The sequence below is a fragment of the Lissotriton vulgaris genome, chromosome 9 (genome assembly GCF_964263255.1).
Source record: "Lissotriton vulgaris chromosome 9, aLisVul1.2, whole genome shotgun sequence".
In the NCBI taxonomy this organism is placed as follows: domain Eukaryota; kingdom Metazoa; phylum Chordata; class Amphibia; order Caudata; family Salamandridae; genus Lissotriton; species Lissotriton vulgaris.
Genome location: NC_141697.1, coordinates 1,194,753,544 through 1,194,778,336, shown reverse-complemented (window position 1 = coordinate 1,194,778,336; position 24,793 = coordinate 1,194,753,544). Strand labels below are relative to the sequence as shown.

General features: G+C 40.9%; 1 protein-coding gene across 1 annotated transcript in view; it reads right to left on the bottom strand.

The window, feature by feature from the left end:
* The window catches only part of LOC147693023 (cytosolic 10-formyltetrahydrofolate dehydrogenase), a 243,769-nt gene that overhangs the window by 75,841 nt on the left and 143,135 nt on the right, over positions 1-24,793 (bottom strand). Inside the window, exons 5-9 of the mRNA XM_086939265.1 lie at positions 18,478-18,579; positions 16,424-16,513; positions 10,448-10,585; positions 7,515-7,640; positions 2,013-2,104 (exon numbers count right to left, since the gene is read on the bottom strand). Of these exons, the coding sequence (XP_086795391.1) occupies positions 2,013-2,104; positions 7,515-7,640; positions 10,448-10,585; positions 16,424-16,513; positions 18,478-18,579 (548 nt within the window). The remainder of the gene's footprint in view (positions 1-2,012; positions 2,105-7,514; positions 7,641-10,447; positions 10,586-16,423; positions 16,514-18,477; positions 18,580-24,793) is intronic.

The following is a 24,793-nucleotide window of genomic DNA, read 5'->3' as shown; positions in this document are numbered from 1 at the left end:
AGGGAAGGGAAGGGAAGGGAAGGGAAAGCCTTTCTTAGTTCTATGCTTAAGACTTCCCCGCATTAATGGTACAGTGAGCATATGAAGATGAACTGAATTTGAGGAAACATATAGGCAGTCGAATTGCACCTCAAACACTCAAGTTCTCTGGAGAACTAATGTTTCTTTTTCCTTTCTCTTTTCACACAGGCATGTTACCTCCTCTCTCCATAGTGGTATATTTAGGAGTGCCCTACATCTGCTTTATGAGGGAGCCCAATAAATGATGAGATGCTTGGTTGCGTCACTCACAAAGCTTTGTTTGGCACAAGCACCAGCTATCTGGCGGATAAATTAAAAGTCTATTGAACCAATCGTCATCTTAGGTCAGAAGGGAAAAGGCTGTTAGTGGTTCCCCGGTTCATGAAGCATAGCACTGGCGGCAAAACTGTTGTCCATCTGGCTTCGAAATTTTGGAACGCCTTACCTATGGACCTGCGTAAATGCTCCAATTTTGTACACTTTAGGAAACTCCTGAAAACTGCACTTTTCAGGGTGTAATCTTTATCTGCACTTGGCCATCTGACTTTCCCGCAATGATAGCGGAGAGATACCCCTCCGGGGGTGATTCCGGCGCTTTATAAATTCTATACATACATACACATACATAATGAGCACTGGAGGGCAGGTTTGAGGCAAGTCCCTTCTGCAACATTCCTCAAGTCCACTTAAAGTCGGCTATGCCTGAAATAACTGAGAGGAAAAAAGTCTCACAGAAATGGCTGTGGGCTAAAAGCTATGAGCACATACTTTGCCCCGACAGCTGTGGTGAATTAAGATCACAATTGGTTCTCTGTAGGCAACCAAAGCTTTAGTGAACCTTTGTGTGCATCACCCACTTACTTCATATGCAATGCAATCAGTGTGTCTGGGTCCTGAAATTTCCTCCCTTCTGTGCCTCATGGGATAAGCTACTGATGTGAAGACCCTTGGAGAATCTGCCCATTAGCAGCTTGATATGGCCTAGTACCAGGCTGTCACAGGTACTGTTGGCAACTGATGTAGGCTGTTCCCAGCCATCTATGCTGGGCTTGGCAGGATGAGGCCATGCATGGCCTAAAAGCTATTGCATGCAGCAGTATGCTGCATGCAGGAACTTGCCGGGAAATGGTACGATTCATGAACTTTACTGTCTACACACATCAGGGCAGGGATGCCCGGGAAATCTCTGGTTCAGCCTGGGCTTCCAAATATCTGGCTCTCCACATAATCTGCTGCACTAAACATGTTGTAACCAGGTAGAAGCTCACGTGCAGACTCACATGGTGACTGTAGAGAAGGTGCTCTAAATACATTCTACATTCAGAGACCACCCAGAATACCTAAATGCATAATTGCCTATACCGTGTCCGTGGGCACTATTTAAGTGTGGTCAGGTGTAGTGATTGCAGACCACGTAATGCTGTTTTCAAACTGCTCCGGAGCCCTAGCGATTTAACCAATCTGACAATTAATCTTTGGAATCTATTAATATCTTAGATGTTGCTGGATTTAGAACCTGGCTTTTCATACCTGATATAAAACATTATCTATCACCTTGCCAAAGCCTTTTTTTGGTACAAAGTCTGTTTAATGAATATATACAGCGTCTTAACACTGGATGTCGATGGTTGTATGACATCATTCACTTATATCATCTGTTCTTAAAGGCATTATGCGACTAGTGCTAGGATTTTGCTAAAATGACACCACTGAGTTTGCCTCTTTCATGTCCGTTTTTTTTAATGTAGAGCCCAAAAGCAGCAGGAGGTGGCTCTAGGAATAAATGATGAAGCTATAATAATCATTTACTGTAATACAGGTTTAGACAGGTGCCATGAAATAGCAGGATATATTCCAACATGTTGAAGTGGCCAATTGGCTATCAGTGGCTCATAATGAAACTTCTAACAACAAATAGTGTATTTTCCATTGATCTCTCAAGTAGGCCTTCTCTCAACACACTGTGAAAGTATAATGGGTCACACAATTACCTGACAACATCCATGGAGGCAGCTCCTGCCTTGAAGAAGTCGGTGGAGTCCTCAACAGTGAGCACATTGGTGAGAATCCTTTCCCAGGCAGCCTATGAATAATAAACACATTGCATTCTTAAGTTATTCTACATACCACAACAACGTGAGAATTTAAACCAATCAGAACTGTTACCAGTAAGAAATTCTATCTAGCTTAAGTGCTCCTCCAGTTTTGATTGTTTAACACGCTTCTAAATATTTTTACATTTGCTGTAGTCTGGTATCACATGGTCAGGATTCAGGTGCAAATGTTACCTATCACCTTCAAATGGTGGTAGAGCAGCAATCCTGGAGGTGAGGGGCAGGATTCAGCTTAGGTCTGCTTAAAATTGATAACTATGAGTCAATGACACCCATCACCTTGATCTATCGGCCACAGTCCTTGTTAGAGTTTCCATCCAAGCACCATAGGACACTGCTGCCTGATGTTTAGTAGGACTCCATTACCTGATGGTTAGTAGAGGTGTGCGGTATGAACTTGAAAAGGAGTCTGAGCTGGTTGATAGAGGGAGGAGTGCCCACTACCAGCAGACATCCAACACATCAAAAGAGGCTTTCATAATCTTGGATTTAGCTGAGATGGAACACACACACTCTTCATGGTCCAGTACTCATGAAAAAGGAAATAAACCTCTATATATCTGAGAAAGGTGCCGTGGGACACCTTAGCTTTTCAGGGATTGCTTTCGCGGTACCTACCATTTTCATACTTGACAGAAATTTTTTTTAAAAACCACGCAGAGTTCACTGGTCTTCATATATAGGGCCTCATTAGGATGGAGGATTTTCCGCATCCTCCGGGCCGGCGGAAGCCACCGCCGGCCCGGAGGATGCGGAAAATCCTCTGCGGACCCACCAAAGACCCACCGCCACATCAGGATGGCTGGTGGGTCCTGGTTTCCGTCCGCAGCTTTTCCGCCGCGGCTGGTTTACAACCGCGGCGGAAAAGCACTAAAATGGTGAAGGTGTCTCTTAGACACCGTCAGCCAGATTAGGATGTGCTTGGGAACATGCTTTTCCGCGGCGGCTTTTCCGCCGTGGAAAAGCATGTGTAACTGCACTGCAGGGGCCAATTGCGGGCCCCCTAGGTGTAGTGGGGGGTGGGGGGTGCACATGGGGGGTACCTATGGTACCCCCCTGCATTTGCGTGCACAATGCAGCAGGCACCGCGCGGTGCCTGCCGCTTTGTGCACGCAAATGCTGTGCATGCATTTTTAACATTGCTGCGGGTGCAGCTTGAAGCTCCACCCGCAGCAATGTTAAAAATAGAGGATGTGACCGCCACCCTGGCGGTCACATCCTAATCTGCACAGAGGGAACGCCGCAGCCCATGCGGACGTTCCCTCATGCTCTGGGGTCGCGGACGGACTCAAGTCCGTCCGCGATCCTAATGACCCCCTAAATTTGGAAAGTGGAAAACAAATTTCCTTTTGGCTGATTAAGTTGTTTTCCTGTCCTGCCTGTCGCTAAAAATATCAAGAAAGGGATCCTTGACCACAAGCCTAAATTTCAGAATCTAAATATATACGCTAAAAATGTGAACAGACAACTGAGTGAAAATGTGGTCTTTGGCTGTGGCATACTGCGCAGAATATTCCTCGTGACTTGTCTTCTGAGTCTGAGGTGTCTGAAGTGGAAGGACCATGAAGTGGAAGCTACTTCAAGAGGTTTTGGACATACTACCTTATATGAGTGCCATTTTGGTTTGTTGTAAATCCCTCAAATCCAGCAGGAGAGCATCCCTCGAGTTGCGAAATGACTGGAGCTGAAAGGTCATTGAACAGAGGAAATCTGATGTTCTACTGCAGACTTTCAGCTCCCTGCTGGAGAACTGAAAGAGCTTTCTTAACCTGTTATCATTCGTTGTAACCTCAGCCTGAAGGATTTTTGAGAGGTCTATGTTCACTGGACCCAGAACATAAAAAAGTGGAGTTATTTCACTGCAGCCCCACCAGTACCTATAAGTCTTGCCAGTGAATATTGGTTGTGAATTGTTACCCTCTAATAGCCACTTTTTATTTTTTGATTGACAAGTCTATCCTTGCCTCTTAACTAAATAAATAATAAATAGGAACTACGTTCTCCAAAGAAGCGCATGTTGTTAATTTAATTTTTTTAAATGTTGTCTTCTTTTGTGACCAAAAGCGTTAGTGGAATATATAGTCCTAGAATGCTTTTTTTGTTTTTCCTTTTGTATCTTGCTTTTATTACATATTACATTTTTAATTTGTCTATCTAAGTTGGTTTGTGTGCTTTATTTCTTTAGGTATATTGTTTGAGTGAATGGTTACATATCATACCTCACGCACACACATTTCCAGAGGTTTGCCTTGCCACTGAGTTGACATTCCAGGGTAATGGCAAGGATATACTTAAGAAAAAACGTGTTTCCCTAGGTTTGTGTAAAAATATATTTTAAAAAGGTCTCCCTTACGATTGCTTCTGTTTGATCCTTGTGGGACACCACTCAGCTCACCTGAAGTCTGTGCCCTCTGATAGCCCATCAAATGGCTTCCCCATACAACAGTGCTCTTGTGGAAAAACAAAGATTTTAATAATGCAGTAAAGGCCTGAATGGTACTGACATCCATTTTCCTAAAATTGACCTCACAAGCATACTATTCAAAAAAGTTGAACCCTTTGACCCTCAGGCAAGAGTTCTTAAAACGACAACCTTTAGCCAGCTGAGTAGCTTATTCAGCATCCACCACTGCTCCAAATAAGGCATACAGTTATCCATACATTAGAGCAACCTCTCCCCTTCTAGACTCAATTGCATTCTATAAGTACTGTGGTGATGACCATCCTGTAATAATAACCAATTGTCTCCTGACAATAGAGCTACTAACGCACCTTTGCTGCTTTGAAGGTTAATACCGTATGACCCAGGGTTAGCTATGCTTGGCTACCTTTCTATTAAACTGACTGGACAATGCTTCCAGTGGCATTTGGGCTTATGGATTTATTTAGATTAAGTACCCCCTTTCACAGATGGTATACACACATCTACAAGTAGTCAGTCTGGACAGTTTGTAGGCTGCAATGTCTGGCCTAGTGTAAGATTAGAACTGACAGGCCACTGACAGTAACATTTAAGGGGCCTTCTTCTTGTTAACTGTGATTTTTGTATTTGATGTAACAATTTAATTACTTTTACCCTAAAAACTGGCAAGTCTTTAGCACAAAACTGATGTGATATGTGCTTTAGAATAATTGAGAACCTGAGTTGCAGAGCATGCTCAGCACATTTGAAGTGGACCTCATACATTTTAAAGAAAATCTAAACCTGCAAATAATTCACATACTTTAAACCTTTGCATAGATTTTCCACATTCTGAGAATTCACAAAAACACCAAGGACTGTGCGTGGAAATCAAAGCAAATCATGTATTGCCATGTGTGTCTTTCCTCATGAGTGTTAACTACCAAAGATTGCTGAGATTAGTGTAGTAAGAGTATTTATTTTATTTTCTTTCACGAAAATAGTATTTCTTGAGGTAAAACCTTTTAAAACCACTGGCCCAATATATGTGAAAGGTTTTCACCTGATGGACATTCTTACTTTAACTTCTTTTGAAGTACGTTTCTGTGTGTTAATGGGCTTGTGGAAAACATTGGTATATGTGAATATTTTTTAAGTTACAACTTTGTGGTTTTGTTTACTTTTCTGACGGCTACTTTTCTTTCGGAATACTCATATTTCTGCCCCAGTCCTAACCGCAGTGCTGTGCAAAATCTGCCATGATTGAAGATTTTCCATGTCATTAATGTAACAATGGAACTTTGGTGATCAAAAAGAGGAATGAGACGATTAATAGATAACAAACTTATTCATGAGTGCTAATGCTGTGCAAGAGTTTAAAAAGTCAATCTTTAACCTTGTTTCCTGTTGAGGATGATTATGCATATTCTCTGAGATTACAAACCTTGAGGGCTTAATGTGCTGGAAAGCATAGACATTCCGGAACAGATGGTGTTAAAGACCTCAAGGGAGTCATGTGCTTTTCTTAGAAGGTTGAAGATGACGTTCACTTACATGGCCACATGATGGATGTTGTTTGCCAGGGAAATGATGCAGCCAAGTCTACTGCCTGGAGTCTGGCCAGAAATTTGACTAGCTTGTATTGAGTGGAAACACATGAAATTCATCTTTAAAGTTGAATGGCTGGTGACAGAATATTTAATGTAGGAATATGCAATTTTTACAAGGTTTATCCAAATGATTGTATTTTTATGGACCTAAACTGTTGGAATTTCTGTACCTGTGGGAAGGGAAAGTGCAGCAAACACTTCACTGCATGCACTTCTTTCCCTAGAACATACAGTGCAATTGGCAAACACCAATGGGCATATTTCACTTTTAGGTAGGTCCACTGTAAAAATGCACATAAGATTCACAAGTGTCATAAATGTCAAATGCACAATGTGGGCTGCAGGGGCATGCAATATGGCTTTGCACGACCCACATGTGAGATTTTAAAAACAGAGTATCAGGGCTGGAAGGCAGCTCTATAACCCTTGGGGAAAACCAGCAAAAGCATTTCGTACTGGACATCTGCCTGTGGTTATAAAAGGAATGTTCATTAGGCCTACCTCCCACTGATAGCCTTGGCCTGAGTTTAAGGAACCAACTCTAAAAAGTGCAGATATCTTTGAAGCATCGGTAAAAGAGTCACGGTTCCTTCACACAGCATCTTTTGAAGTATGCTCAGCTGATGAAAATGAGCAACAAAGTGTTTTTAGGCAAAACATATTTTCCTAAAAACGGAACAACTTTAAAACATTTTCAAAAGGACTCTGTTTGGTTTCAGTCCTGAAAACAAACATTGCTGTTCTCTATTGGACGTTTTTGGAAAAGTCAAACCAAGGAGCTGTTGTAGAATTCTGAAATCAGAAACTGCATTAAATGCTAAGACTTCTTCAACTTTGTTTTCTGCATTCCTATTGATTCATACTTCTAACCTTCCTCATTTCTATTGCTAGGGTGTTTGTATTTTTATCTGAACTGGTCTGTTCATTTCTGAGACTGAATGTTGTTTGGCATTGCTGTTCATATTACACTTACATTTTCTCCAAGAGAAGCCTGGCCCTTAAGTTACCATGGATAAGCCCAGTTTTTCTCACAGCTTTTAGGTACTAGAATGTTTTGCTTTGGAGGAACTCTTCCGCAGGTCTTACCAAGAATGATGCTGTTCCATCAATTACCTATCAATCTTGTTTTGTACAATTACTATTTTTCCAAAATCATCCGTAATGTAAATTGCAGAGGTCTTGTAAATTTACTACAGTTCATCATGATCAAAGAAGGATAGAGGCAGGTGAAACTACAGACAATAAAGTTCAGGCTCTAGATGGGAACTTACTAAGAGTTGCAACACTTGTCAAGACAATTCCCTCTGTTATGAGTGTCTTTTCATCAAAGAAAGTGTTTCATTAACTTTTTCAGTCAACACCACTCACCCGGATCTCCCCGGAGACCTTCTTCTCTTCATCGGATAGCTGCAGGGTGGTGCTGTCTGAGGACTTGAAGTACTGAGACGCAGGGATCATCTTCCCATTTTCATACTGTATGTTCTTTACCACTAGCTGTTTGTACAACAAAGCATACTTCTTTTAACCACTGCCTGCAAAAGATCTTTTCTTCATAAACTCTATTAGATCACTCTCTTACCTACCAACTCTTAATAGGCCAATTCCCGCCCGTTTTTGAAAGCTATCCCTTCCATGTGCTCTTTGATGTTTATTTACATTCATTTTATACCATTCGAGCACTTGACTTGTCCCATACAGGTGAGGGTTAGTCATTATTTATAAACCATCCATCCTCTTGTTTATTATAGGCACTATCCTCTTTCCATACCAAATAACTATTTGCTCATTCTAATGTGGGCATTGGTTGTGCTATTAAATTTCATTTATAGTTTATAGTTATTCTGTCACAGGCCTGTACATAGGAACAGAAAACACTACAAACAGTAATGTAAATATAAATGAAACTAAACAATTGAAGCAGTGATGAAGACAAAAGAAGAAAAGTGAAAGATTACCTTTAAGGAAAGTGCCATATAACTGAGTGGGAGATGGATAGGAGTGAGAAGTAAAAAAGGTCAAAACAAGATTTAGCAGGAGGTGACAATGGGGAGCAAAGTGAAATTGAGTGGCAGAGGGGACAGCTTGAGAAGAAACATAAAGTTACATCAGAAGAGAAGCTAGAAGAAGCAAGGCTATGTTTACCTTGGATGACAGTAAAAAAAGAAAGTGAAATTAGAGATGTGCAAGAAATGGTAGTCAGGCTGAGAGATGAAGTTGAGGCAGAAGCTGAGCTATTTGGGGGGGGGGGGGGGGTGGGGGGGGGTGGATTATAAAGAAGTTGGAGAGTAATAATGAAGATAATGAAGATATACTGTAAACTGAATAAAAACAATGCCAGGAAGGCAGAAAAGAAATGGAATCACAACAGGTGAAATGAAAGTGACATGAGAATTATTGATTAGAAACTTGGGAATATGGATTTATTATAAAAACCGATTCCTATACAATCTGGAACCAGAGAGCATATGTACAGAGAATGGGAATGAAGATTCGAATATAGTGCCAAGACTGTAGCAGAGAGTAAGAGGAGAAGGAAGAAAGACAATGGAAAAAAGTGATGAACATACATAGGGAGAAGCATATGGAAAGAGATATTTTTCAGTAAAGCTGAACTGAACAAGATGACACCTGGAGCAGTGGAGCTTTATTTAGAGTTTCAGGAGAACTGAAAATCATCCACTTTTTGGAGGAAACTCGAAATAAGGAGTGGAATTCACAGGCTGAAATCCACCTACAATAATATAAGTAAGGTGAAGGAAATTCACCTGCAGGTTGCACTCTGTATTTATAAGTTCTTCCAGAAATTGGAGGATTTTCAGTTCCACAATCTCTGAAGGAAGCCCCTACCGCTTAGAAGCCAATAGGTATTTAGAGAGAGAGAGTGATGGGCAGCAGGGCAAAGAGAAACAAAAAAGGAAACAAAGATTTTAAGGCCTTTTGCATTGAAGTGGAAGGCAAGCCCAGACAGAGAGAGGACGGAAGCCAAGACAGTGGAGTCAATAGACAATGGAAACGGGCTGAGGACAGTGCCCCGTTGAACACCATATTCAATGGACAGTGGGGACACGACTAGCTGGCCCATGTAACATTGTAAATTCAGCTAGAGTGATAAGAGAACTAGAGTAAAAGCCCATGTGGTAGCTGCCACTGTATACAGAAGGATGAGATGATGTGCTTGTTCAGGATAGAAAGTAGTAGTAAGCAGGAATAATGAAGCACAGTCGGTTGAGTAGGTGGAGCGGAAGCCAGATTAAAGCGGAATAAGAGCATTCCAGTCTATGTAGTCTGAGAGATGTTTATGGGCCACATGTTCAGGAAGTTTAGAAAGAGGGAAAGCATGGGCGTCACCAGGAGAGCATGGCTTGAGGGATTCTTTTGATTCGATTTACAGATCAGATCAGAGTTTCTTTCAATGAGCTAAGAATATGGAGATTGTCACGGAAAGATTAAAGAGAACTGTAAGGTATGAGAGATGGTTAGGACAGACTGATGGAACGAGAGAAGAGCAGAGTACATTTAGTTGGGCAGTGATGAGATTGGCCACTCACAGAAAAATAAGTTGCTCTGGTTGAGATATAGCAGCAAAAGGATAGCAATGAAAAGCAGGTAATGAATGCAGCCATGTAAAGAGACAATTAATCTAGAGAAAGAGTTCTAAGTGTCAACCTTTACATAAAGAAAAATTAAAACATTGAAGCCAACTAGTGAGTGAGAAGAGGAAAGCCAGGAGGATTACAAGTGAGAGATATGAGAGTTGTAATTAGCAAAATAAATAGGTGTCAGGGGCACAGAGAGAACACTGAGGAGAGTGATGAGTTTTTGATGCATATTCTCACGGGCCCTAGGATTAAGGATCTTGTCAGTGAGAGGCATGTTCTTGACCTGAACTATATTAACTATTCTTAGATGGCTTGATCTAGATTTGACCTGGCTTTTAATGTGTATTAACCCAAAGTAGAGGGCCTTACCTACAATACAAGGTATATTAGCCTATCAAAGAGGATATGGCGTCAAAACTACACTGTGCAATTCATATTATAGGACCTGTCCTGTCACACATAGGATAATAACCATCACTAGACAGCCTACATTTCTCTTCGTGATTACTTATTTTTCCAAACCAGAGCATTGTTGAGTTCTCTTGAATTCTCATTATTCTCTACTTAATAAATTATTTACTTCATGAAAAAACATAATTGTTTTGCCTTAAGAACCTGATGAAATAACCCAAAATGAATATCCAGATCTCAAACTCCCAACAGACAGTGTTTCCTGTGATCAATAGTACATTGCGTATTTACCATTTTCCCATCATTTCCGAAGAGTATTAGTCCAATTTTAGTGACAATTCCTGGCCTGCTGGCTCCCGGGATTTCCAGGACTTCTCCATCTGGTGTTGGCCCGTTGCTTGTAAATGTAGATCCGAAAAATGTTAATTTCTGAAATAAGACATGAAGTCATGAGCAATAAACTAGGTATTAAGAGTAACTGTTGTTTCTATTACTTTCATATGCTTCAGTAATGTGTAATATTGCATATCAATAATCTCTTTGCGAGGGTAAAGGCAGACTTCTACTGAGAGGGTCTACGGATGGGTAAAGGCTTCAGAACGTTCTAAAAGCGCCCAAATTGTGGACTCCATTTGGTCGGCAAATGAAATTTCAGATTATTTCTCAAACATTCTGAATAATATGGATCATTCTTCTACTAAATTAAAATATCCAGATTTTGAAAAACAGCAAATTAATTACAAAGCACTTGAAACATACCTTCTTTTACATTAATACATTTCTAAAAGCAACCACACAACTTATAAACAGACCTGAAATGTTACTATTAAATGCAAAATCTATTCACATGCAAAAGCCCAATTAATACACATTGCATGACAGTCATGCATACTGGGTTCAAAGATTGGTAGCCTACTCCAGATTTAATATATATGAAAAGAGGTTACATTTCAAAGTAGCCAACCGCAAATTAGAATTGGACCAAAAACCTGACAGCGCAAAGCTGCACCTGAAGTACACAACTCAAGTATCCAATCCGCTCAGCATTCTCCCTCTAACCCTGGGTTGGGCTCATCAAATGAGAGAAACTGTCAGATAATGAATTTCAGTGGCAGGTCCTATTTAAGCAGTAGATTCTCAACACGATGTTTCACTTTTCTCAAAAAATCTGAAACATTTCAATTACCACCAAACTATACAAATCATGCTTTTTGTGTCTCTTCAAAGTAACTGAGGTATCTATTGAAAATCAAAACCCACAGTCACTCCCAGGAGCCCAAATCTGGAGTCCCTCCCAAAAATCCAAAGACACTCCCAATGATGAAAATCTGATCTCTTTCAAGAATGAAACATACAGTGACTTGTAATAATCCAAATTTAGAGTCACATTCAAATCATCAAATGGAGAGTCATTCCTAAAAAAACTAATCCAGAATCACATCTTAGAATCCAAACCTAGAGTTATTTCCCATACCCCAAATCTATAATAACTCTGCAAAACAAATATAGTCATTTATAAGAATCCAAATCTAGAGTCAATCGAAAGATTCCATATTTGTAGGTATTTTCAAGAACTAAAACCAGATCATTGCCTATGAATTCAAATCTAGAGTCACTGTCAAGCATCCTAGTTTAGATGTACTCCTGAGAAGCAAAGCAGGTATTAATTCAAAATATCTAAACAGAGAATCAACTCTATTAATCTAAATCAAATTTACACTATAAGGTAGTCTCAAAATCCCAAAATCTGATCTCAGATAACTTCACACAATTCACAGCTAATTTAGATTTCAAAGGTCAAAAGCTCTAAGCACTCCCTGGGTTGTTCTGGATGATCTGGAACGATTGATCACTTTAGGGCCTACTGCAAATAATCACGTACATTGCGCCCCCCCACCGATCATTGATCATACCCTGGTGACTAAGGTGGCCACTGTTAGTAAACCACCTACTATTGGTCAGGATGTCTCTATTTTAAAAATTGCTACTGCTCGGGGTTCTGGGTCGGTGGATCATAAAAAACAGCCTCCTCCTCAGTTAGCCCCTATTAACAGGGGACCTAAGGATAGACTGACCAACTCGATAGCATTGCCTATTCATAAACATCCTAGCACTGATGTCCTGAACCTTACCCCGGCCTCTTGTCCTTATGTCGTGGTTTTGGCAGGCGTCCCTTGTCTATCAATTAATGGGAGGGAGTCTTGGGTCGATTTGCGGAATAAGTGCGTGGATTGGCTTAAGAAATATAAAGGTTTTAATCCCGCTAACCTGCACGAAATACTAACGGTACGCAGAGTGGGGTGGGTTGGTTTATCTCCCAAAAACATCATGGGGGATTGTATTGTTATTAATATTAGAAAACCACAGATGGTGCGTAATGTTCTCTCCTCACGGGAGCAGACTTTCGGGCCTTGCACCGACATTTGCGCTCTCCCTCTGGGCTATTTTTACAAACCACCTACCCGCCCGCTTATAAGCACACCCGCAGAACTACCCCTGGTTAATCGCTTCTCTGCCTTGTCAGACTTAGATATCCCTGACTGACAACCATCTCCACAAATCCATGATGTAGAGCATGTTTGAGTCTCCTCTCCCCCAGTCCCATCTTTGTATCCCAATCATCCACATAGATTAACTAAAGTAGCGGGAGACAATGATTTAAAAGTCTTGACCTGGAACATTGCTGGTCTCCAATCCAGGCTGGATGCCCCGGATTGGCTCAGCCTGGTGAACCAGCAGGATATCGTGATGTTCCAGGAGACTTGGGCCACACAAGAATTGCTTCTTAATGGGTTCCAATGCCACAACACCCTAGCTGCTAAATCAAGAATGGGCCGTCCCTCAGGCAGCCTATCAACTTGGATTTACATCTTAGCTGGCGGGTGTATTAAGTAAGAGTATACCAACTGATAACTCGCATTTCCATGCTTTCTTATATAGACGGAAAGTCTTGTTTTTCCTGATTAATTTTTATAATAATGACTTTAATACTACCCCGAATAGACACTTCATAGATTTATTCAATTTTATCACCAATTTAGAGTCTAGGCAAGATTTTGACAAAACCTATGGGATCTTTCTGGGCGGAGATTTTAATGCCAGGCTAAATAGTAGGACACTGTTTAACTGGCCAACTGGGCCGGGCTCTGCCTGTCATAGGGGCACTGAATTGCTCTCTTTTTTAACTACCCACAACTTGCAAAACGCCATGGATATTGTTGCCACTTCTGCCCCTAATGTACAGTCCGTGCCAACTTTCAGAGGTAGAGGGCGTTCATCAACTATCGATTACTTCTTTGCCTCACCCCACATAGTTGACTGTCTATTAGATGGTGCTGTTATCCCGATGAACCAAGGGGATCACAACCCCATTAGGGTTGTTCTCAGTTTGGATTCACGGCCCACTTTTAATAAAGAGTGTGGTGCCAGGAATCTTGCCCCCACTACAGATAAACTCAGACTCAAATGGCGGGGTGTTAACATCACGGAAACGTTCCATGCTTTAGTTAGAGGCAATTTACATCTTTTTAATTCTTGTCTATTAGATAAAGCTCCGCATCCTAAGGCCGTCAGTGATTTTGTTAATATCTGTACAGCCTCTAAAATCTTATTATCTGTACCCTGTAGGGATATTGAATCCGGTCCTAGATGGTTCAACCGCAAGTGCTCAGCAGCAAATAGAGAACTACGAAGGGTCTTGTCTCTCAAACTGAATTGTCCTAGTGAGGTGAGAGAAGCAAGACGTAGGTATAAAGTTATCATAAATAAAAGGAAAATTGAGATCTTAGAAGACCGCTGGGCCTCTTTGGCTAGAGCTGCCGATTTAAAGAAGGGAAATATTTTTTGGTCAGCTGTCAAAGACTTACGTTCCTCTGGACAGCTTATGACCCCAATTAGCTGCTCTATTACAACCGAATCCTGGGTTACCCATTTTAGTGCAATTTATACTGCACCCCAGTCTGATTCTGCCTTATTGTCCTTCTGCCACCCACCTAGGGCTGACATAACTCTGTCTGAGGTAGAGGACGGTATCACTCAGAGTGCGGAGAATAAGGCACCGGGCCAGGAGGGCCTACCTATTGATATTATTAAACCACACCCCGATGTCTGGGCTCCGCTCCTTTTAAATGTTTTTAATAATCTTACGGTTGCTCCCCTTCCTTGTACTTGGTCAACTAGTATCATTGTCCCTATCTTTAAAAAGGAAGATCGTTCCCAACCAAGCTGTTACAGGCCTATCTCCCTTATTGACAACACGTTAAAAATTCTTGGCCGGATTTTATATATTAAAATCCTGTTCTGGACCGAGGAGAATGGTGTTTTGGAACGCTGCCAATTAGGTTTCCGTAATAGGATCGGAACCATTGAGCAGTGTCTTAATCTTAATCTAATCTTGGGGAAATACAATATTGCACGCAGATCACCAGTGTATCTCGCTTTTATGGACTTGTCCTCTGCGTTCGATTACGTTAACAGATCAAAATTCTGGACAGCCCTTTTGGATTACGGCCTAGATGAGTCCCCTGTGCACTTTCTGGTCCATTTGCACAAGGATCTGAATGCTTGTGTTTGAATTGGTCAGGGGGTTGAAGTTACAAACACTTTTAAAGTTCAAAGAGGGGTGAGACAAGGTTGCGTCTTAGCCCCACTTCTTTTTATTATCTACATTAATGGTCTTCATAAAAGCCTTATTTCTTTATCCCTTGATGTCCCGAAAAGTCTGGGCAATCCCCTACCTGTTCTGCTTTATGCAGATGATGCGGTCCTTATGGGCCGCACACCTAATGCTTTACGCATTTTGGTGAAGGGATTTGTCGACTACATGGAGTCTCTCGACTTAAAGACCAATTTTAAGAAATCTTTTATTATGCTCTGTGGCCCCAATAAACGACAGCTAGGCAGTATCTCGGTAGGCGCAGATAAATTGTGGTCTACCAATAATTTTCCTTATTTGTGGGTGGTCTTTGCTGCGAACAACTCCTGGACTGAGCACATCGCTCACTCCAGGGGTAGGTTCTCAAAGGCCATCAACTCAATTCTCAGTTTACCACGCTCCAAGAACACTGGCACTTATCTGCTGTCTTGAAAATCTATAAAGCCCAGTGTGCCCCAGTCGCCACTTATGGCGCAGAGGTTTGGGGTGTGGCCAAGTGTGGACCTATAAAATTGGAAGAGAACAGATTCCTTAGAAAGCTGCTTTGTGTTCCTATCTCTACTGCACAATATGTCTGCCATAAGGAGTTAAACTTGAATTTTATCGAGGACTTCATTCGTACCCGCCCTGCCTTATTTTGGCTTTCCATCTGGAATAATCCAGCGGCCTCACTCACTAGGGATATTATCACTGATTGTCGGAACTGTGACAAATGTTTTGATATTCCCTGGCTTTCCGGAGTGTAAAAAAGTCTGTGTAGCATTAATTATGGGTATGTTTTCATTAAGCATAATGTAGATAAACTCCCACCCAAAAATGAAATAAGGAATGCTCTATACACTTTATTCGGGAATCCCTTAAGACCACAGTTTCCACATACCTGGCTTTTGACCTTTTAACCTTGCCTATCCCTTATTACTTGACACTTCCAATGAGTCATTGGGTGCGGGGTTTATTATTCCGCTTAAGGGCAGGCTCAATAAAATTTGCACTTTGTTTTCCCCTTGGTCATCAGAAAGATCTCGACTCTCTCCCTTGTCCGTGTGATGGACTGAGCCATCAATCCATTGTGCCCTTTTTATTTTTCTGTACATTTTATATGAAATACACTGAATTGTTTTTAACCCCATATTTTAAAAAATTGAAACCTATCAGCCTGGAAAATGCTTATCTAATGATTTTAACCATGGACATTGATGAACTTATATTTCGCACCAGCAATTTCTTGCGTATAGCTGTCCGAGCCCGACAGACCATGCTTGACTTTTGAATCTGTATGTATCATGTTATTGTTGTTGTTTCATCTAAAACTCTCACTTTTTCTGATTTGTACTTTTATGGATACTTCGTTATCCGAATAATGTTTTATTGAATTGAATCAATAACAGTCATTCACAAAGGAAGGTTACATTTCCTCTCATAGGTATCATGTCATTAGTCTATAGAATTCAAAAGGGACAGAAAACTTCTGAGCAACTGAATAATGTAATATCCTAACTCATCGATTTGCTTATTGAGAATGTAAGAATTTTAAGGTTGGTATTATTATAAAGGACATGACATCTTATAAAGTGCTTTCTGACACATTAAATTCCAAATGTTTGCACACACACCTGTCCATCAACCTCTGTCCAGGCTCCAGGAACTTTATCATTCCCCCTGATCCAGTTATGAATGCTTTCTGCTGGCTGGTCCCAGTTTATCTGAAATCAAAATTAAATACAATCATGTGGAGCTTGCAACTGCTTTGTTTAGAAGGTTGAGATGAGTTACACCTTTTTAATGTTACATAACAGGATAGGAACTTTAACTATTATTGGATATAAGTGCCCACTGCACTTTAGGAGACCTATTAAATACTGCTTAGATGAAAACCAAATGTACACATCTGTAATTAGACAATTCACAATTTGTAGTAACTGGAACATCAATCCCTCTTGTGCATATTAAGTAAGACAAGTTTACTTTTGGCAATCCTCAAATTATGCATTTGCGCACTTCCTACACATGTGGATGTCGATGGGGTGAGGTCTGTTCACGATTTCAACCCACCGTATATTACAAGGATTTGAGTACCTACCAATAGCTCGCACAACTATCTGTCTTGCATGTTTGCGAAGGGGTAAAACCTGAAATCCCATATGAGCAGAAATTAGCAACATAGGTCCTTTTAGACCTTCCCCAAAACTTTCAATAGGCTCACAGCTGCAACAGGAGCCTTTACCACCAAACTGCTACCTCCATGATAGAGATGGAAATGCATACAACATTTCCATTCCTGGAATCTGTGTTCTCTGAAGAGGACAGCAGCTCAACAGCTGTCGGATAGCATAGACAAATCTAAAAGTGTGCTGGTACCAAGCATGCGAAAGAAGTCTTACCCACATGTGAGCACATACTTGTGAATCAAGCCTTTTACATTTATATTCAAACAAATGCGATGAGAATGCCTTTTGTGATATCACTGCCATGCCTAGATCTATTTTCTTTTTGGATCCCTCTGAACCGGAAAACAGCCTTTACAATGAAGTTTCTACCACGTGGTGCCTTTACCACATGTATGCCTTCACAACGCGTGCCTTTACCACACATTTAAGGGAAGTTGGGGGGGTCTCCTCCTACAAATACATTGTTTTTATATATATCAACAATGTGTGGTACTGGCACGCGTTGTAAAAAAAATACAGGGTAAAAAATGTGCTGTTAAGGTATGCGATGTATTTCCCTGTGTTGTCCCACTGAACCACTCTTATGTATGGATTCACAAAGCTTTTCTCTGTGAGTAAGCATGCCTTATTCCTGAAAATACATAATTAAGTGACACTTGACTAAAACCCAAATACTAACACAGAATGCTTTCTGAATCAGAGCTCAACATTCAGTAGGTTACAACAACTCATCAGAAAGCCTTTGTGTATTGGTCCCCTTAGGCTGCTATGTCTGGATGACAGAAGAAATCTGGAGGTTTAGGGCCAGAGACCATTTATGTAAATCTTATGTCAGAAAGATAACTTTTATTACCAAATGATTTTGTCTTGATGTAATACAGACTTGACTGTTCTTCTTTGCTTAAGACTACATTAGAACATTGAAATGTTTAAAGCTTTAACCCATGTAGCCTTGTGACTTAGGTGGCACAGGTATCTGTTAAATAGCTCTGTGAGGTACATGCATGCTATGCAGAATTATACCAATGCAGTATGCTGACCTGATCCATAAAAGTAATTTTTGTTAAAAGCTGTGGGTAAAGAGTAGCTTCCAGACCTGCAGAGGCCGCAGAGTCAAGTAAAGCTGGATATCAGTATGTTTGCTACAGGAGGCACCTACCGAACCACCAACCAATATGTGTGGTTTTGCCATCCAGCTCACAACCTCTTCATGTCTACCTGAAGACTCCAAACCACCAAGAACTGGCTAGACATGTAAGATTGTGAGTCTAGTTGTCAGAATCGACAGAAACCAAGATTGTCGACTTGTTGCAATAAAAATGTGCCTTTCCATAATCACAAAGGACAGAATAATAACGCTGGTCAGAAATTTGCTTCATCAGTGGGTGTTCATCCATTACAATAGGGCACATCCTCTGAAGGTCCACTGCCAACCTTCACGGGTGACTATAGACAGCATATTTATCTAGTACACGTAGGGCGTCATTTGACAAGGTCACCTTTGCAGTCTCCTTTTTCTGGATGGGATCGTAGGTGGCTCCTTCAGTTGGTTGGGTAATTTTGGGTGCCGACCCATCAGCGATCATCCTAACAGCCTCCACCTGCAAGAACATAGATGGCTGTCACGTTATTTGGTCTATAGTTGTAGTTAGCTATAAGAAAAACAATCCCCTCCCAGGACAAAAACACTTTCTCATACAGTTCCCTGTTCAAAGTCTTGAAAAACAAAGATTATTGTTGTGTACCAAACAACAGTTGTGTATTTATAAACAAAAAAGTAGGCTTCACCCAAACTATGTATCAAAGGTAAATCAAAGCACCAACACAGTTGAATCCTCATGACCAGGATTACTGGTACAGGTTTTCTCTAGTTGATCAGGTACACTTTGGATGGACGTTGCCAGCTCCACCGGAAATGTACACGTCTGACTTTGGAGTAATCACAGATCACAAATCTCTAAAGTATTTTATTGTGTAGCACACAAATACATATGTTGTATACTTTGGATAGTGGAAACATGCAAGAACAGTAATTAAAATTTCCATACAGAAATGTCATTTGAAAGTCATCACTCGGCTATAGGAAAGATGCACTGTTAAAGAATACTTTTAATTAAAAAGTATTTGAAATGTAACTATGTAAATGTATTCATACTGTTATGCCTACTAGACTACTGCTTTTAATATCAGCTTAGTTGTTTTGATCACATTGTAAACATATTTACAATGTATTCAGATATGTTAGTGGGATTTGTAGGCCTTCTTGTCTGCACAAGGCAAAGCAACAATTCCACCTTGACACTCATAAGCAAGAAAGTTAAAATCCTGTTAGCTCAGCAGGGAAACCTCGGGAATGTATGCCTTATTTAAAGCCCTTCAACTGTTTTCTCATGAGAAACAGGGACCCTTGTTTTAGCTCCTGTTTCATGCAGTTTCACTCTTAACTACGTGACGTATTTGCCTAAGCAAAGAAAATATATAAAAGTAATGTGATTTCTAGACTTGCTAGTATTATATGCTCAACAAATTTGTGAGGGCGAATCTATGTTGGTTTGTTTCACGATTACTACTAACTCCTTCAATTTTACTGTACAGGACTTGACAGGACTAGTGCAGTAACAACAGTCTTCAAAAGTTCAAATGGAACAAATTTAGCAATTAATTGGAAGAAAAGAGACCTAAACTTAATTTTTTATAATTTAATTTTACCGAGGCGCTAGTACACTTTCTATGAACTATTTGGCGGATATTGCACTTTTATTTGAAGAAATGAGACCTCGAAAGCTATTATTTAGTTGCTCACTTATTGCACCCAATGCAATGTCTTCTGCTGGGACTTACAAACCAATGCAAATCAAGATTTGTGTTGCTTTATAACGAAAAGTCACACAATGCAGGACATTGGGCTGCCTTGTGATACTTTGCCCCACGAGGCCATGGGTGGTGCATGGCATAGTGATTGTTTTTTTGTTTTATATTTGCTGTGTCTAGTGGGATACTAGGCTCTCTTAGATCTGAAAAGACGAGTGCACTATGTGCTTTTTTGAATACCCCTCACACACTAAAAAGTCCTTTAGTGTCATGCTTCATCATGGGGGTCTTCCCGTCCCTCTGGCGGGGCGGGGCGTGCTGGGACCTACGAGCTACGCAGGAGCACTCAGTTATTGTGACAGAAGGCTATGTGTCAGTGCAGGAGGTGTCAGTGAAGTGTAGGGACCTAATATGTGAGTGAAAAAGAGAGTTAAAAAGGTTAAAAATTCCCTGGCTAGTAGAAAAATATATTTTATTCGCTTCTCTAGCTGGGAACGTTAAGAAGGGGGTTTTGAGGTAGAGCAGTAGCTTGCTACCAGGTCGACATGTTTCATAAGCAGTCCCCTACTGCTTACTCATCAGGACCATCTAATGGCCTCGGAGCAGCACGGGGGTAGGAATAAGGCATTGTTCTTATGCGGTCTACTTTACCGCTTTGAATACCCTTCGACTGCAAGCTCATGAGGCTTGGAACAATTGTTGGAATAAGACCGCAATAGGTCAATATTTTTGACAATACTGGTAATTTTACCATGCTTCACTACGGCCAGCTCATGCCCTGAAGCTCAAATAGGCAGCCTATTTTTGCTGCTTGTTTGCAGAATTTTAGGCTTACCATTTTAGAACCGAGCATTGTGTAGTAGGGACCATTAGATGGTCCTGATGAGTAAGCAGTACCTTTTTTTTCTCTCTTTTTCACTCACATATTAGGTCCCTACACTTCACTGACACCTCCTGCACTGACGCATAGCCTTCTGTCACAATAACTGAGTGCTCCCGCGTAGCTCGTAGGTCGCAGCACGCCCCGCCCCGCCAGAAGGACGGGAAGGCCCCCATGATGAAGCATGACACTAAAGGACTTTTTAGTGTGTGAGGGGTATTAAAAAAAGCACATAGTGCTCTCGTCTTTTCAGATCTAAGAGAGAGCCTAGTATCCCACTAGACACAGCAAATATAAAACAAAAAACCATCACTACCCCCATTGATAGAATCTCTTTGTTTATCCAAGTTTGCCAGGAGGGTGATTCTATCAGTACCTCTACACTTCCTCTATTATTTTGGTGGTGCATGGGCATTCCTGTACATCAACCCATGGGTTTTGATGCCAATCTATATCTATAAACACTTGTAGACATGAATGTGTGACAAAATGGAGCGCCTGCCTGAAGCTGGCATACTGAGGACCTTAATCTTTGTTGTTCTTAATTTTGTTCTTCTTTGCATGCGTGCTGCATCCTGCAGCACACATATATAGAGGAAATAGCCTTAAAGTGTGGTTTTTGTGGAGGAAGGGACTCCTTCCTGTACAAAAACTATACAGACAACGATGCAGACATCCTTGCACTGTTGCACAAACAAGGCTGCTGCATAGGCACATGACTTCATAAAGTGCAACAGCCTGGAGAGCCCACAACTGAACCATTTCTTTGTAGATATTTTTATTTTTTATTTTAAAAGTTTATATAACACGAACTTGACCCGAATCAGGTATCAGAGCGCTTTCCATAGCACCAGTTGCGTTACATGAGGACATATTAATATTTTTGTTAGGCACGGGGAGATTAAGTGATTTGCCCAGAATCACAGGATGTTCAACGTCATTGCTGAGACTTGAACCCAGTTCCCCAGATTCGAGGGCGACCGCCCTAGCCATTAGGCCAACTCCTCTCCCCTAGATATTGTGTAATTCAGCTCTAAACTGTTCACCCAGTGCACAACTTTTCTTGCTGCCCTGAGTTCCAAGAGCTCATAGTAAATCTGGGCCTTGCTGAAACTAAACCACAGGAAGGTCAGTTCCTACTCTAGATCAGATGAACACGAAAGAAGAGGGTGCTCGGACTACAATACTAGGCAGTGCTTGGAAATCGTAGACGATAACCGCACTATTACATCCAACATAAAGCAGATGCCCTACCTCTTCTATATAAAGCCTAACTGATGAATGCCCAGACACAGAACTGAAAGTCGGAGATAAATGGGACAACGTCCACTAACTGACAGGCGATAGCACGAAGAGATGATAAAGGTATCGCCTGTAATGAAGGGTTTCAATTGTTACAATTGTAATATCTATGGAGATTCGATAACAACTCAAAGATCCCTAATAAAATATAACCAAACAAGTCAGATGCTTGTCCCATATGCAACCCTCCTGGTGCTGCCCTACTACACATGATATGGAAAAGTGATAAATTAGAGTACAGGGATGCAGTGTTGAGACGGCTCCAAGGATCAGTATAAAATATACAGTAACTAACTGTGGAGCACTGTGGAGTCTGTACCCGACATCTCAAAATAAACAACAAGAATTTGCAATGCAATAGGTCTCGCATTAGGGAAGCTTGAGCTATTGGTATTGTAAATGACACATTTTTTATTTATGTGTTGGTGTTGAAAATAGCGAAATTAATAGCTTTGTCATTTACAATGCCAATAGTTATAACTTTCGCAAATGTAACACCTTTAGAATTTGTAATGCAATATGTGTTGGATTTACGTGACTTAGATGTATTGATATTACAAATAATAATGGTTTTTAATTTTTTCTACTAATTAATACTTAAATAAAAGTTATTGTCATTTATAATGGCAATAGCTTACACTTTTGTAAATAACTTTTGTGAAGATTATGTTCAGTGTATTTTATTCTGACGAAATCCAAGAACAGAAGTAAAATATTAACATTTTTTTTTAACATTTGCAATAAAGCTTGAAACATTGAGAAAAAATATTTGAACCAGTTGTTGTTAAATGGTTGCACAGATTGATGCTGTGGTGGCGCTGAGTGATGCTGTCGCGTTCAGTGATGCTGTGGTAGCGCATAGTGATGCAAGACATATCTCGCTTTCTCTGAGACGATGTGCATGCTTTCAGCCAGTGTGGAGAGCCGTAGCTCACAACACTGATTTTGAGTGGCAGAACTCGTCATAAGCTCAAATTATTGCTCATTCACACAGTCATTCATTATATGTTAGCGGACGGACGGAAGTTTTGTTCTTTTTATAGTCTCAGTATTAGAATAGCTGGCGATGTTGTAAGCTTCAGGGTATGTCCCTTCTTTCCTCCCCTCATCTTCCTAGTCTCCCCTCAAGTCAAGTCAAGTCAAAGATTTATATAGCGCGCTACATACCCGGAGGGTCTCAAGGCGCTTGAAGAAGGGTGGGGAATTACTTGTCGAATATCCAAGTTTTAAGTTGCTTTCTGAATGCTAGGTGGTTCTGAGTGAGACGAAGGTGAGTGGGGAGTGAGTTCCAGGTTTTAGCTGCGAGGTAGGAGAAGGATCTACCTCCCATGGTGGTTTTATTGATGCGAGGTACGGTAGCAAGCGCTTGGTTGGAGGATCGTAGTTGGCGGGAGGGAGTGTAGAAGGAAAGTAGTGCCCCCCCTCCCCTAGTTGGGTCAGGGGGACACTACAATGGTTAGAGAAGAGGAGAGCTACATATCAAGAAAAACCTAAACATTTACAAAGAGCGTGTTTATAAATTCCCAGACCCAAAATGCACAAATGTCAGCCCTGTCTTGCCTCATGGTTGTAGATTTCTTGTCTTCAGTTCAATGATAATGTTTAAATAAACCAGAAAGAAAGGTATTGATAGGATTATTAGGTTCAGTGAAAAAAGAAAGATAGCATCAGAGTAGGAGTGATAAGCATAGATAAAAGTATGTATTGCTTCGCTGAACATCCAGGACGTGAGGTGTGAAACCATAGGCCACAGAAGCGTGACTGATTTACGTGCACTGCAGACCCGCAATACATGCTCCACAAAATAAGAAGTGAGTCACTTGATCTTTCCACGCCAATTCAAGGATTACTTGGTTATGTGTTTCCTGTAGTTTGAACGTGAGCTCATTTCGCAGGTGCCCACGGCAACATGTGAATGACAGATTGCGGGTCAGGCATTGTTATGACATTTATTTCAAGGGACATACAGCCTGATTCATCATAGACCCCTTTTGCGAGTCTATAATAGCGATTCATAAGGAATCGCTATTACAGACTCCCAAAACGGGATTCATGTAGGAATCGCAAAAAGATTTGCGATTCCTACACAATCCTTATTTGCGATTAGCAAATTGCTAATCGCAAATAAGGAATAACTCCCCATTCATTCCTATGGGCCAAAAGGCCCATAGGAATGAATGGGGAGTATTCCTTATTTGCGATTAGCAATTAGCTAATCGCGAATAAGATAGCGATTTAAAGGGTGCCAGGGGTGTCCAAAGGACACCCTGTAGCACCCCTTAAATGCAAATTGAAACAGGTGTTGCGCACACACATGTCCAAAGGACATGTGTGTGTGCAACATGCAACTTAGAAAAATGCTTTTAAAAGCATTTTTCTGAGTTTTCGCTACTTACCACGAGGTTTGACCTCGAGGTAAATAGCGGGCCGAAATTGCGAATTCGCAATTTTTAAATGGATGATGAATTGCATTTAAGGAATCTCAAATAGAGATTCCTTAAATGTAATTCCTCGCAAAATAGCGAAATCGCTATTACCGATTTTTGCATTTGGGATGATGAATCCCAAATGCAAAAATCGCACTCGCAAAGGGCCAGATTCTCAGAATCTGGCCCTTTGCGAGCGCATATCAGCTTGATGAATCAGGCTGATAGCCTCAAGCTGGATCATTCCATGACCCACACTGACTGCATGGGAAGGAGGACATAGGTATGGAAAACATGCAAGGCACACCATCCATGCATTTCAAAGGCATGTCTTTATAACTCTAAATAGTTTTAATAATCCACGAGATGAAATCCACTTGCTCCTTTCCCTGCAGC